The 15,591-nt window shown below is 32.8% G+C and overlaps 1 protein-coding gene across 1 annotated transcript in view; it reads left to right on the top strand.

The window, feature by feature from the left end:
* The window catches only part of Ranbp21 (exportin-5-like protein Ranbp21), a 425,699-nt gene that overhangs the window by 187,320 nt on the left and 222,788 nt on the right, over positions 1 to 15,591 (top strand). Inside the window, exons 13-15 of the mRNA XM_090399635.1 lie at positions 1,250 to 1,340; positions 7,794 to 7,916; positions 14,382 to 14,494. Of these exons, the coding sequence (XP_090255761.1) occupies positions 1,250 to 1,340; positions 7,794 to 7,916; positions 14,382 to 14,494 (327 nt within the window). The remainder of the gene's footprint in view (positions 1 to 1,249; positions 1,341 to 7,793; positions 7,917 to 14,381; positions 14,495 to 15,591) is intronic.

Genomic DNA, 15,591 nt, shown 5'->3' with positions numbered 1-15,591 from the left:
AAATGCGATATTAACATACTTTTGAGAAGTGGAAATTTGTGTTTAAAACACTCTTAGGTGGTCTGTTTCCATAGTTTCAGCTTCAGTAGTATGTTGAGCTAACTTCTGTCATTTTAAAAAAAGAAATATAACTTATTCTGTTTACTCATTTCAGTAAATAAATTTAATACTGTTAAAACTACTAGCCTGACCTCTGTTAAATAAAAAAAAAATGTCCAGTAGTTTTAACTTTTAACCAAATCAATGTAACTTCAGCATACCATGTAGATTGTAGTGCAGTTTGTTTCTTTGTATATATGTGTGTACTCCAGATGATGACCTTAATGTGAAGGTTGAAATGTCGAGTGGTTATTTTGGTTTATATTAAACTGAAGTTTTACTCTAGTTGTTTAGTAGTTGTTTCCATAATTTTTGAAAATGTATTCTGATCACTGTGTAAGCATGAAGGAAATAACCCTGTGTATTTAATTATATATGTAATTGCTATAGATTGAGTCATTTTATTTCAGGATATAATACCATAAGAAAGTTCTCACTATTTGTAAAATAGAAAAATCACATCAGTACAATTAGTCCTCTGTTTATGTCTCTTTTATTATTTGCATAAATTTTCTTGTATCAAAGTTTATGCAGACAATAAATGAAACATAAGAATGCTTAGTTTAGATTTCCATTCAGCATGAGAGACTAACAGCAGAAAGGTTGAATATTGAGATAGGTCACTTGGGAATTGCATGGAGGATTAATCATTAGCTTAGCTTGCTCTTACTCAATAGTTACCAAATTTTTCTCAAATGTTTCTAAGCAAGTAACTTTGAATTGAGTGTGCAAATAAAATGAAAATGGCTAAATGTCAGATTGCATAAGATTCTTGTAAACTGAGCACACACACAAACAGAGGACTCATCATAGTGAGAACTATCTTATGGTATTATATATTGCATAAAATGGCTCACAGCAATTAAGTAGATGATCTCAGTATGTAATGTTCTGATTCTATCCTTATGTTGAGCCATATTTTATATGTGTACAACTCATTTTTCTAAAAAAAATCTTATTTGGGCATTCATATTGATAAAAGAAATGGACAAAAGTGAAATATTTAAATTGTTTACAATGCATATGGAGTTGAATTACCTAATAACAATAATAGAAGAATGGTAAATATTTGGTGTTAACTATCAAATTATTATTATATTGAATGATTAAATTACCTTGAAATATGTACTACCTCTCCATACTTTTACAGGTTGGATTTCCCTCACACATGGACTCGCCAACATGTGACTATTCAAGACTTGACTTTGACTGTGATGAAGATTTTAATGCATTTTTCAGGAGTATGTATAATTGCAGGTGTCAAGAATTTTCTTATCTCATTTTATTATTTCACTTAATATTTACATGACTATTTTCTTGTGTTCAAAGTTGATTGCATTTTTATTGGCACTTAAAGGAAAGTCTCACAGACAAATTCAATCCCCCCCCCCCAACCACACACACACACACACACATACAGCATAGTAGAACTCATACTGTTGGGATCAATGATAAAAAAAAAAGTAAATAAAGAAGCACACAGAGTTTTATGGCTAAGCTCATCTTGCCTTATCTGGTTCCATATTCTTGTTCACTCATTCTTGAAGTCTACCTTTGTGACCAGTTTCTCCAGTACTCTGAGATACTGTTGCTAATTGTTACCTCTTCCATGAAGTCATCTTTATATGAAATGCAACTGATTTGCCCTCTTTTATATACTCCTTTGGGATATTCCAGGTGTTGAGACTTAAGCAGCCTGGTCAGTTAACTGAGAGTTTTCTTGTTAACTTTTCTCATAACATAAGCATATCTTATTTGATCCTATAATTGTATTCACATCAAGATTTCATATTATCTTAAGTCCCTTCATTCATCTATCTCTGTTCTCACATCACCACCCTACATTAATCAATGTATTATCTCCACTGGTATCCAGAAAATGTGCTGTAAACGAGTCATCAAAAGGCAATTTATCGACCACAATTTACCAAAAGATAACTTATTGAGAACACATTTAATCAAAAGCCAGTTTCTCATGAAAGCAATTAATGGAAAACACAATTTATTGAAAGGCAATTTATTGAAAACTAACAATTCATCAAAAAATCACAATTGGCCAAAACTACAAATCATCGAATGAACAGTTCATCGAAAAATGAATCAGAAGATGTAAAGTGTATTTATCAAAAAAAAATGTATTTTTTAATGGATTAACTTGTGATATAATTGAAGCTTAGCATGATATTCCCTTTATATATATGTTATGTATTATTATTATTATTTTTTTTTTTTTTTAAGGATATTCTTTTCGGTCAGTATATGTATTTTGTGTGTTTTACACAATCTGGAAAAGATTATGTAAAAAAAAAAAAATCTTAATTATTATAATTGTTATTCCACTTTATCCTCCTCTCTCTTCAGCCGAATGATTGGTGGGATAGCAATGCTATTTTACTGGGAAATAATTAGAGAACAAGATATTTCCCTTTTTTTTTATTCTGTAGATGTGTGTGTGTTCATGGGGATCGGTTTGCGGGATGAAATCCTGAATTTCGGAGTAAAGCCCTGCATCTTCATATGAACCAGATAACTTACCTTCAGTTAAAGAGGACTGATAAAAATTCTTTGCATTATTCACAGGATTCAAACTCAGGTCTTTCTAATTAAAGGGCCTCGTTTATACGACCTGAACTACAGAGGCTCCTTTATTATTATCAGTAATAATAGTATTAGTATGGTGACGTTCACGCCATACTAATATGGTATGGGATGAATTTTATTGCATTTTTGTATTTGAACCTTTTACAAAAATTTGTGGAACCTTTCAAGATTTTATTTCAAGTATATTCGGGGCTACAAAGGGTCAACATATCATTTTATATTGCAATAACTTTAGTTTCAACAGGATCACTTTTATTAGAACATTTTGGTGAAAAAGTTTCAAAATAATATTAATAATTCTGCTCTAGCTGGATAAAATTTAATAGTGAAATTATACTAACTTATAGTGAAATATATTAACACGATGAACAATAGCACCAAAGACCACGTTGTCCGACGATTTGAATTTGCAGGATATTATTTAGTACAATGTATGCAGCAAGAAAATTTAAGAATGTGTGGAATGAGATTGAAACTGGAGAGAGTATGTATTAATTGTTTTAAAAGTGAGTATCTGTTAGGTGACGAGAACAGAACAAATACCGACAATAAGATGGAAAATCATGTTAGTAATGTCGAACATGCAGCTGTGGAAATAGAGGAGAATGAAATGGATATCAGTAAACAACTAGCACGCTTAAATGTTATCCTTCATAGGACAAAGCATGAAATTGAAAAACTACAGAAGTGGCAAGAGTTAAGCAGGGCTGAAAAAAGAAAGAAGCAGGTGATCTGAAAGAATAAAAAAGACCAACTGAACAAACAAGAAAACAAATTAAGAAGAAAATTATGTATGGAGACTCAATAATCAGGGGAGTACTCAACAAAAGTATGACAAAAAATCATGTTTCTCAGGATCACGATGTTAGCCACGCCATCCGGATGCAAAAAGGTAAGTTGAAGGAAATGATTGTGTTGGTTGGTACTAATGATTTATCAAGTAATTATCTCGTAATAGGTGTATAAATTCCATTTGCTTCCTGCGATGTGATTTTCTTTCCAGTCTGTATCTCCATAGTTGAAGTCCCCCATAATAATCATTCGACTTGTACTCATTGTACTAATTTGGTGATGCATGTCTTCCAGATCATCAGTGGAACTTTCTGGCTGTTCTTTTGAAGCAATCTGGTGTGAGATTAAGACTAGTAAGACAAAAATATACAGTTGGTTGTTGCTATAGGACAGGGAGTTCCACAGATGATCTGGAAGACATGCATCGCCAAATTAGTACAATGAGTACAGGTCGAATGATTATTATGGAGAATTTCAACTATGAAGATACAGACTGGAAGGAAAATCACATGGCAGGAAGCGATGTAATTTTAAATTTCAATTTAAAATGACCGTGTTCGCATTTTTCATAAAAATTGAGAAAAACGGTTTCGTTTTTCTCAATGATAAATACTTTTATTTGAAGAAATGGATGGCCGTGCAGATCAAAGCCGAGTTAGATGCAGTTTATGGGGCTCTGCACCAGCATTAAAGACTTTATTTTTGGATAAATGAGTTTAAACATGGTTGTAAGTCCATCGAAGATGAAGCGGGCTCCAGACGCTTGGCTGAGGTCACTACGAAGGAAATTATTGACAAAATCCATGGTATCGTTATGGAAGACTGCCGAGTGCAATTTTTCTTGCATGAAAAATTGCACATGAAAAAGCTGTGCATGCAATGGGTGCTGTGATTGTTGACTGTATCAAAAACACATGCGAAAAAAAGACATTTCAACACAGTGTTTGGCAATGTTTAATCGCAGTTCACAGGATTTTTTGCATCGGTTCGTGGCTGTAGGCGAAACTTTGATCCACCACTACACACCTGAGTCCAAGCAGCAGTCAAACGGTGGACAATGCTCAGTGAAAGAGCACCGAAAAAAGCAAAGATCATTTTATCAGCTGGGAAGGTGATGGCCACTATTTTTTGGGATTCCTAAAGAATTATCATGATAAACTGTTTGGAAAAGGGTAAGACAATAACTGGAATCTATTGTGCATTATTGTTGGACCATTTAAAAGAAAAATTGAAAAAAAACGGCGAAGATTGGCCCACAAAAAAAAAAGTGCTGTTTCATCAAGACAATGCACCATCCCACATATTGGCCATTGCAATAGCAATATTGCATGAATTGAGGTTCGAATTGGTTCCACATCCAGCCTGTCCCGTGTGACTTCTTGTTCCCAAACTTAAAAATTTGGCTCGGTGGGAAAAAGTTTCTTAGAACGAGGATGACATTAGGAATGAAATGGATATCAGTAAACAACTAGCATGCTTCATAGGACAAATGTCCTATGATATCCTTCATAGGACAAAGCACATTCGTGCTCTTTGTCCTTTCAATGACTATTTTGCACAATTTGACAAATCCTACTTTTTAGATGGGATGAAAAAATTGGAAACTCGCTGGACCAAATGTGTAGACTTTGATGGAGACTATGTTGAGAAATAAAGGTGATTTTTTCCAAAAAAAATGTATTTGACTTATTTTTTTTACCATACTTTCCAAACAACTCTCGTACGTACTGAAATGGATGCTGGACAGCTATTGCTGTTTTTTTGACAGGCCCAACAAAAAGTGGAGGAGTTATGGTTCTTTCCAATTCAGTGGAGCAGGTTCTTCAATAGTGACAATAGCTAATTACAAAGTAAATTAATTGTTGTCACCACTGATGATGACCTGTAATATTCAGGCTGAAATATATAGCCTTAAATAAATAGTATTACTTATCCCTTGTGTTTTTTCATGTTAATTGAAGAAACTTCTCATGGCACAAGTATATCTTAAACAACAGGGGAGCAGTAACCCTTGAAGTAACTGTAGAGTAGACATAGTACTGAAGCATTGCATCTGTGAGATAGAGGTTGAAGTGAGTTTGTGTGTGTGTGTGTGTGTGTGTGTGTGTGAGTGAGAGAGAGAGAGAGAGGTCAGCTAAATTGCTCTCTTCCTGACAGCATCAAGAATTTTTAGGAAGGTGTTAGGTGCACCATTTCAAATATGTCATCAGTATTCTAATTCTAATAATGGGCAGATTTGTCTGGAGTTAGTAGGCTGGCATAAAATAGCATCTTGAGCAGAAGACTGCTAGGTTTTTTTCAAGAGAGGCTAGAAATAAAATGTTAGTTCAAGCAGACAAAGTTTGTCATGTAAACTTTTCATGTAGTAATATTGTAATATCCTTTATGACCTAGGGTACATATCAGGAATTTGATGTTATTGTGTCATGCCTGAAGTCCCAAAAATTATCCAAGCATGGCATCTCTGAAGTGCGCCATACTCTATAAATTTTTCTGCTAAAACTTTTTTTTCCCCATTGATCCCAGAAATGTATTGGAAATGAATATTTCCAATATGAAGAATTGGAAATAACCTTCCAATTCTTCTGATTATGTTAAAGAAGATGACTCACAGTAACTTGTATGTGCTTTAATTTCCCCTACAAAAATTTCTGTAGGGGAAATTAAAGCACAAGTTGGAAGCCTTTCTACTTGAGAAATCAGAAATATCAGTTTAAAATTGGAAGGAATGTTTTTTGATTACTTAGCTTTTCTAATTTTTTCTGACCCATTCATCTGGTAAGTGGTTAAACTTGGTCTGGTGCACTTTTTCACTTATTTTGGCAAACATGATGTAAAATAATCCTTTGATTTTCTCAGGGGTGAAGTTATTGCTTTGCATAATTTCAAAATATTTTGAAAATTTTGCACGTGTAAATTTTCTTAATGAAAAGCAAAGTGAGATAGTTTAGCAAATTTTTGTATGGATTTCAAATATTGAGTTTCAGTTAACTTCAAATTTCAAGTGTTTTTCTTAGAAAATAAATTCCAAGTTTTTTTTTTTTTTTTTTTTTTTTTTTTTTTTTTTTTCCATTACCTATGTGATTAAGATATTGTTTATTTGAATTGATGCAGATATTTTTAGTTTTAAACTCTTCCTTCCTCTGTTTGTCTGGATAGCAGCAATAGTTGAGTTTCGTATGCATTGCTTTATAAACATTACGTGATTAACTGCTTCATAAACAGTACTTGATATGTGATTGCTTTTCTAAGTTTTTTCTCAGTAGATAAAAGAAATGCTAAAATATCAGTAGTATAAATTTGGGCTTCTCTGCATCTTGGTTCAAAATGTTATCTCTAGATGATTGATCATTATCATCTGAGCCGGATAGGTAATCCGCTACCAAGTGCACACCTATAATAATTTCTCATTGGGAGGATTATTGCTAGCACTTCTTTTTCTAAGCTCAAACAGTTTAATTCAGGACTTGATAGTGTTCTGCTTATAAAAAAAAAGCTACTGGTTTAAAGCCTTCTCCCTCATTTTTGTTCTGTTACATGAGTATACGTATATACTGGCTACACACACATATACATTAACTTAATTTTCTAACTTTTATTTTAAATGTCAAGAAAATTAATAATTTTTAATTCTTGAATGTGTTATGATATAAAAAGCAAAATAAGGTAGATATTTTCTCAATCCAAATTCAGTATTATGTGTAGTATTAGAATTGTAGATATAAAGTAAACTGAGTATTAGTAAAATTAAACAAGTAGAAATAGTAAAAATTGACAAGGTTAAATGTTTTTATGATCATTAACATGAGCAGAATTTAGATCAACTCATTGAGTTTTAGATTGAGTGTGGAGTCCACATAAAAATTAAAAGACTTGCTGAGTTCTGACACTCAGACCCAAAAAACCCTAGTAATAACTGTCATTTGTGAAAGCTCTTTTTGGAGATATCGTTGATGACAAAGGGTAGCCAGACTGTGAAAGGGAGATGTTGGATTAAAGAGGGGCAGGATAATTCTTCATTCACTTATTGATGATTTTTGTTTTGATATAGCATTAGTTTCTTGAGTTGCTCTCAAAATGTTTTCAGCTCATTTGTAAATACAAATTAGCTGAAATTCTCACAATAACTTCTCTATAACACTTACTGTACTATTACAGTAAGTGCCTGAAACTATTCCTTTAGTCCCTGTGAGTTCACTAGAGTTGGCTGTATTCAAAATTTACCTTTATTTAAACTTCATTTAACTTTTTCAACTTCAATAGTGGTTTGTTTAATGGATTCATTATTAAATGTTTTTCAGAATTCAGAGTAGATGTGAGCGAAACTATCAGGTTTGCAACAAGTCTTAATCCAACTGCCACGTTTAAATTTGCAGCTGACAGGCTACATGAACAACTGAAAAAGCCTATTGATACTGGAACAGGTATGAAATCTTATAAAAACGTTACATTATGCTTATTAATGTTTAAAAATTATAATACATTAAGATGGTTTATAAACATTGATTTCATAATAACACAGTAAGCAGGTTTTGTTGATGTACAAGATTTCAAGACATGATGGCACTTTCATCAGCTTAGCGCTGTGATGTTTTAACTTTTTCTCATACATTATCATCTATTTCTTGATATATACCTTCAGGTGATGTACAGAGTTCTATAGCTGTTACATTAAGGTCACGCTATTACTAATGTCCTGTCAAAAATTTATCCCAAAATTAGTCTGCTACTTGTCAGCACTCCAGTATTGTCACCCTGACTGCATAAATTCATCCGAGTCTTTTTACTGCAACTTTGCTATCAAAAAGCTGTTTCACTAATCTTTCCTTTCTTTTCCCATTCTGTTTAAGTGACTGCACCTTAGATTAGCTTGGTTTGTGGTTTTGGCTAATTCCCTCTTATTCCATAAATTCATTCAAATGACTTCCTATTACACCAGCTTTTCCATATTTAATTTACCATCTTTACTAAAAATTGTATCTAAATAGGTGAAATGTTTTACTTGTGCTGTATATGTGAATGCAGATGAAGTTTTCTATGTTCCTGCTTATTTTCCTATTTTTAGTGTTTTTATTGCTAAATTTCATTCCAAATTTGTTGTAGCTATTATTAAATTTAATTAAATTAATTTAGTATAACATTATCTGCATAAAGCAAAGTGCTGAGTTAGATATCTCATCATCATCCTGACATGCATCCTCAGGGGATGTGCAGGACATCATGATAGTACTACAGGGAAAACCTCGCTTAATGAGATTAATTAATCCATCAATTAATGTGCGCTAAGTGAAATTGTGTTAAGCAAATACAATAAACAATAGGAATAATTTTAATTCATCCATGAGTTAGCAAACATTTGGAAAAAAAATTACAGTATGAGCTATATTACAGGATACTCATCAAAGTTAATAAAAATCAGTTGCTTAAATTTTTATTTAATGTCTAAACATTTGATTGAGCTAATTTTTTTACAAAAACATTAAGTAAAGATGTTTGAATCGTACTTGAATTTTCATCTTGTGCAATTTGTGATGGCTGGTGATCGCTTTATCAAGATTTCAGCAGACTTCGAAGCTTTGCTCCATATCAGGATCAGCATCAAACAAAATTTCCTTAGCATACTCAATGTGATTGAAAACTAGCTGAAGTTCTTTTGCAGTTAGCTTCTTGGTCATAACATTCTCTTCTTGTTCTCACTCCTTACCTTCTTCTTCATATGCATGCTGTTCTTCTGGTTGAAGGAGATCATTCTCACTTAAATGTTCTGAATGGGAATCTAGCAAGTTTCTCACATCTTCATTATCCAGTTCATTAAATCTAAGTTCTTTTCCAATTGTGCTGATTTCTTCAATAATGTTAGATCTTGGATTTTATGCACGATAAAATAACATAGGCTTGAGTTTAAAGTCACCTTCTGCATTGCCTCCTAATAAAAGCATAAGACGATCTTTCGATACTTGTCCTGGTTGAGATGCCTCAGTTTTAGCTAGGAAAGGTTTTGTTGGCATACGCTTCCAAAGGAGACCAGTTTCGTCAACGTTGGATATTTGCTGATTGTCATAATCACCCTCCTGAATTCTTCAGCAAACTTGGCTGCAGATTCCCCAGTTATTCTTACTTTATGCAGTCCAGTTCGATTTTTGAAATGGTCAAACCATCCTAAACTTGCAGTAGAACTTTCACATTCCTCTTGAAATTTGGTCTCTTTCAATGAGGTAAAATATTTAGAGCTTTTGCCTGAATATTCCCTTTACTAAGAGGTATTCTTTTTTGGTTATAATCCTCAGTCCAGAGTGATAGAAGACGTTCCATCTCTGTCATTAAATGGCTTCTATTTCGGGTGATCTGCATGCTTAAAGAAGCAGTAGCAACTTTTCCTTGTTCTTAATATAATCCAAACTGTAGACCCACTGTATCTCAGGTCTTGTACAATCATTGTATTACTAGCGGCACTTTCATGTCTCTTTATTACTTCCAGCTTTTCCACTCACTGCGGATTAGCGACAAAAAAAATTTCACGTAATGTAAAATTTCACACAACATAAAAAAAATCGCGTTAACTGATTAATCGCTCGCTTAATGGGAAATAGTATCAATCCACTCAATTGCACTACTTGATTATCGCACATATCAAATTCATGCTAAGTGAAGTTTTCCTGTACTTAAAAAAGTTGCATCATTACTAACTTCTTCTGCATCTTTTTCCTATCAACTTGACAAAGAACATTTTTGTTAATCTTTCCTTTCCCATCCTGTTTAAGTGACCTTACCACCTTCTGGAATGCTAACAATGGCAAGTTCTTTCCTGATATCCTCATTTTTGATCTTATACTGCCATCTGTGCTCTCAAGTGTTTTATTTCTAGCCCAACTTTCAAATCCTTACATTAAAATTGGTTTGAATACACTCTTGTATACAGCTAATTGACTTTTATCTCTCTTATAAATTTATTCACTTGACTTCCTACCATACCAGCTTTGCTAATTCTGTCTATTTCCATATTTAAATTGCTATCTTCGCTAAACATTGTGCCTAAATAGTTAATATGTTTTACTTGTTCTATATTCAGAATGCAGTTGGTGTTTTTACTTTCTGCCTATTTTTGTTGCCTTTTTATGCAGGTTTTCATACCCAATTTATTACAGGTTATTCAATTTAATCAGGGAATCTTGAAGATTTGTACTGGATATACGCAGAAGTATAACACCATCTGCATAAATTAAAGAGCTGAGATTAACATCTCCAATTTTGATATGAGGTTTAATACCACCTTCATGATGTGATCCATGTAGATGAATAACAGTCAAGATAATGCACATCCTTGCATGACACCTGATTTAACATTGAAACATCTGAATGTTGACTTACAGCTTAGAGACTGTGTTGCTCGATATAATGTCCCATTTACACCATATAGCTGTAGTGTTTTGAACAGGTTTTCTCTTGGCACCTTATCATATGCATTTTCCAGATCTACAAATGTCAAGCTTTTTCCTTTTCCTGATTGTCAGTGCCTGAATATAACATTTTGTATTGCCTGAATTAGATATCATCATCATCAAATGCCTGCCATGCACCCTCAAGAGTGTACAGGATATGACAGTACTACATGAAAAAATTACATCATTACTAACTTCCTATCTACACAATTTTCCTCCAAATCAGTGTGTTACTTGTCAAGACTCCAACATTATCAGATCTTATATTTCTATCGTCTAAGGCACTTTGTACCGTATCAATCCACCTATATCTTGGTCTTCCTCTGGGTCGTTTTCTTGCCAACCTGGCAGAGAACACTTGTTTTGCTAATCTTTCCTCTCCCATTCTATTTAAGTGACCATACCACCTGAGATTAGCTCTGCTAATGCATTCCTGGATGCTGACAATGTCAAGTTCTTTCCTAACATCCTCATTTTTAATATGATATTGCCATTGATGCCAACTGTTCATGCCTCTAATCTTTCTCAGGAATATCTGTGGTCTCTAGTCTTTGGTAGTGTTTTACTTCTGACCCAGCACTCAGATCCATAAGTTAAAACTGGTTTGAACACTGTCTTGTATACAGCTAATTTATTATTATTATATTAGATTATTATTATATTATTATAATTTATTATTTGACACCTCTAGGGAGTCCAAAGACTCATCGAGGGGGGAGAGTGTGCCAACAGCATCTAATGATTAAATCCCTTCCAACTACTAACCGCACTCAAACTTGCTTAACTTTTTGCGTGAGCCATTAGCAGCAGAGGCTCTACCAATCGACCAACCTTTGCTGGCATCAGAATCAAAAGTTTGATATTTTTCAGGTATCAGGTGTAATGTTACTTTCTTTTGTAACATGATACATAAAGATTATGAATAAGAGTGGAGATGAAATGCACTCTTTTCTCACACCTTATTTTATATTAACCAGCTTTCTCTGCTTCCTGCATTTCTAATTGCTAACTCACAACTTACATATAGATTATGTTGCTCTGTATAATGTTCCATTTTCCCGATATAGCTGTAGCATTTTGAACGGCTTTTCTCTTGTCACCTTTTCATATGCTTTTTCAATATCTCCAGAAAAAATTCCAAATCCTTGTTATATTCTTACGATTTCATAAAGCGAAAATCTGATCTTCACAGCCTCTATTTGGCCTAAACCCACCTTCTTCTTCCACAATTTTTTCAGTCTCTCTCTCTCTCTCTTCTGAAGTATGTCTGCATAAATCTTAGCTGGAACATTTAAATTCAGTTTTCTTTCCCCTTCGGCTTTGGAAAGCTTTTTCTTCCTTAAATATTGATATGTACGCCAAATTACATTCCTTCTTGAATGTTTTCTACCACTCTTCCATTCCTTTTTTAACTTACCTGCTAGGAACTTTCAATATTGTTTCTTTGTTTCTTCTTTTATAGGACTAACTCTTAAACTTCCCCTCTCCAGAATTTTTTTGTCTTTGAAGACAACATCACCAACTATGTATTTTTCAGAGTTTGCTACTGAGACTCAATGTTTCGTTCTTGTTTCCAGACTCTTTCATTTTTCCTTGAGTAATACATTTTGAATAATTCATTTTGTTGAATTAAACTACCATAGCGCAGTTAGAATAATAATGGGATATTTCATCCTGTGATGGGAGAAAAGACTTGAATTTGATTTTTATTGTGAAAAGAGGAATTTTTAAATGAGTTTTTTACATCACATATACAGGAAAATCAACCAAGATAAAATACAATTTACAGACAAAAATACTGTTGGTAGGCAGTAGATGATGGTGACGTGAATGGCAAATATTCCATTGTGAATAGATGAGGATTAAGTAGTGGGGACTGCATTGTGTGAAGTTCCCTCCCATGATGAGTCCGTGAGCTTTCTTTGTGACACCTCGTTTGAGGAGGTGTCACATAATAATAATGATAGTAATATTTGTGTAGTTGATTCTGCAGTTCACTTGCAAAAGCTGCTTAACTTTAATTCTTTTTTTTAAGTTTTCTTATATTTTTCTTTCCAATATGTTATTCATTTTTATCCTGCTTGATAGTAAATAGTGATCACTTAATATTACAAATATCCACTATACTCTCATGTCTTGAACTAGTATGGACATTGCTATGTCTTTTTTTTTTCCATATGAATTTGTGCACATCTTTATGTTGAAATGTGATGTTAGTGATGACCCCATGTCTCAAATAAAAAAACAACTGGCACTTACTATTATCTCCAAATATTTCCAAAACATTTTTGTATGGCTGGGATTCATTTCCTACCCTGCTGTTTAGATTGCCAACAAAGCCAGGTTTTTCAGTTTTCTTTATCATATGCCTTCTCTGATGACTCAAACAATTCCTCCTTCTATTTCCTTTTGAGAACTTTCTATGGTATCATAAACACAAATAAGTTTCACTGTCCAATTCCCCATTTTGAAATTTTCCTACATAACTCTACTTGAAATATCCTACCAAACAGTAAGTTTATCATGTGTAGTCTTCAGTGCTATTTCTACTTCTTCCTTTCCTTGATTACTGTTGTCTGATTGTAACGTCCTATATTTGCTATTTAGCTAACAGCTTGTAATGGATAACCGAAAACTAGATAACTTGGAAGAATTCTTCATATAACCTTTAAAGAATGAAGAGAACAGACTAGGCTTCTAACCTAATATCTATTCTTCATCTTTATGTGATGCATCCCATAAGGTATCCACTTGATACTGAACAAAGGAGGTGGGCTTGCAGTTTTGAACTTAGCAGAAACAAACATGATTGTCCCATATATTATGATTCTATAAGCAGATATAATGGTTGGTAACATAATTTAATCTGTTGCATGGGGGAAAACTGCGATACTCACAATTTCAAATTGCAATCATTATTTGACTTAGCAATTGAAATGCTGCTTATCTGACAGTCGTTATATCTTTTTTTATACTAAATTTTTAGCTGGTTTGGAACCCTTGCTCTAGAAACCAAACAGGGAAAACCAAACACTTTATGGAACTTCGATTGACTTATTGGGACATATTACTGTGGTGGGAGATCTTGAGCAAGTACATCTTTTGTATAGCAAGTAGGATTTTACATAATTTGTCAAACACTGGTCATGGATATAATTTCTTTGATAATATAGCATAAAATGGATAGTTCATTATTTAGTCATAGCAAACCATTTTAACAGCTGTATGGTTGTTTCTATTGGATGCAGATAAGCATCTGATGAAAATGACTAGATTTCTATTTATAAGTTCAGCTTGCCATACTTCTAACCTAGGAAATGGTTCTGAAATTGTAATTTTTGCAGCTGCAAGCAACATTAAAAACTATCCACATAAAATTCATCTTTGAAATGTAAAAAAGTGCATTATTAATACTTACTTTCATTTTATTGCTGGTATCTATACTTCCAGGATCAGAAAATGGCTTGTGTAATCTCAGCTCACCTTCCTTCTTACAGTGGGATGCACTGGCTATGTTTTTAGAAAGTGTAATGAGTCGTTTATTTAGCAGTGACCAGCCAAAAGTGAGTAAAATGTATGGTTTGTTTTTCTCCCTTCTGAATGCCATTTAGAAAGTCGAATACTAAACATTTTGTGAATTAAATGTATAAAAATAATTTTCCTACATTTAATATTTAATAATTTTATCTGTTTTTTTTTTGTTGTTGTTGTTTACATGTAATTATGAACATTTATTCATATTAATGTGTAATTTAAGAATTTGAATAAAAAGTATCAAGATAGTTACATGATTTTTTTTTTTTAACAAGGAGAATGTATCATTATTTCTGTGTGAAGTGTGACTATTATTTTAATCGTTTTTCTCAAAATTATATCTGAAGCATACACTTTAGATTTTGCACTACAGGTGCCACCAGGGCTTTAGAAATCCACCCACTATAGGGGAGTTATCAGAGACAAGTGGCGGGTGAATTTTCAACCTCGTTTTAAATGCATTAATTTTTTTTTTATTTTTAACATCACCCTGTTTATTATCATGTTATTTGATCATTGGTGGATGCCAACGATTTTATTAAAGAAGTTTTATTTCCAGAGAGCTGGAATAAAACTTCTGGCTCTGAAATCCTTAATTCAAACACTGCAAGCTTTCCTTTTAAAAAAAATCGCAAAAATACTTGCAATTTAGTTGCTGGTTTTCTCTAAAAGTCATAACATAAACCAATCATCTTCACTTTCTTCTCTTTTTTCATTTCCTGTAAGCTTCAGAACTTTTTTTTTTCTATATGAAAGACTTCATAAATATCTGCTTTTGAGTTCCCAAAATCCCTTAATTTCTCTTGTATATTATAGCATTCCTTTCATTATCTTATCACATAAACACCACAGAACTTTTGCTGTACATGCTCTTGTACAGTGTTTATATGTTCAATGAATAAATGAGTAAATGAGAACAATGAGTAAAGAAAAAAAAATATAGCTTCATGTAAATTTACAGCTTTATAGATAATCTTTAGAAATATAAGAATTACATGGAATTTATTTCCTATATTATTAAATAGATAACTGTGTGATGTCAAAATACACAAACTATGAAGATTGTGTATTTTGAATATGTATTCAATATGGAAACATTATCAATAAAATAATGAAAAATAATGAA

This window comes from Typopeltis vanoorti, chromosome 10 (genome assembly GCF_054136105.1).
Source record: "Typopeltis vanoorti isolate ZY-2024b chromosome 10, IOZ_Tvanoo_1.0, whole genome shotgun sequence".
Classification (NCBI taxonomy): domain Eukaryota; kingdom Metazoa; phylum Arthropoda; class Arachnida; order Uropygi; family Thelyphonidae; genus Typopeltis; species Typopeltis vanoorti.
The sequence above is the reverse complement of the archived record's forward strand: the minus strand, read 5'-3'. Positions and strand labels throughout refer to the sequence as shown.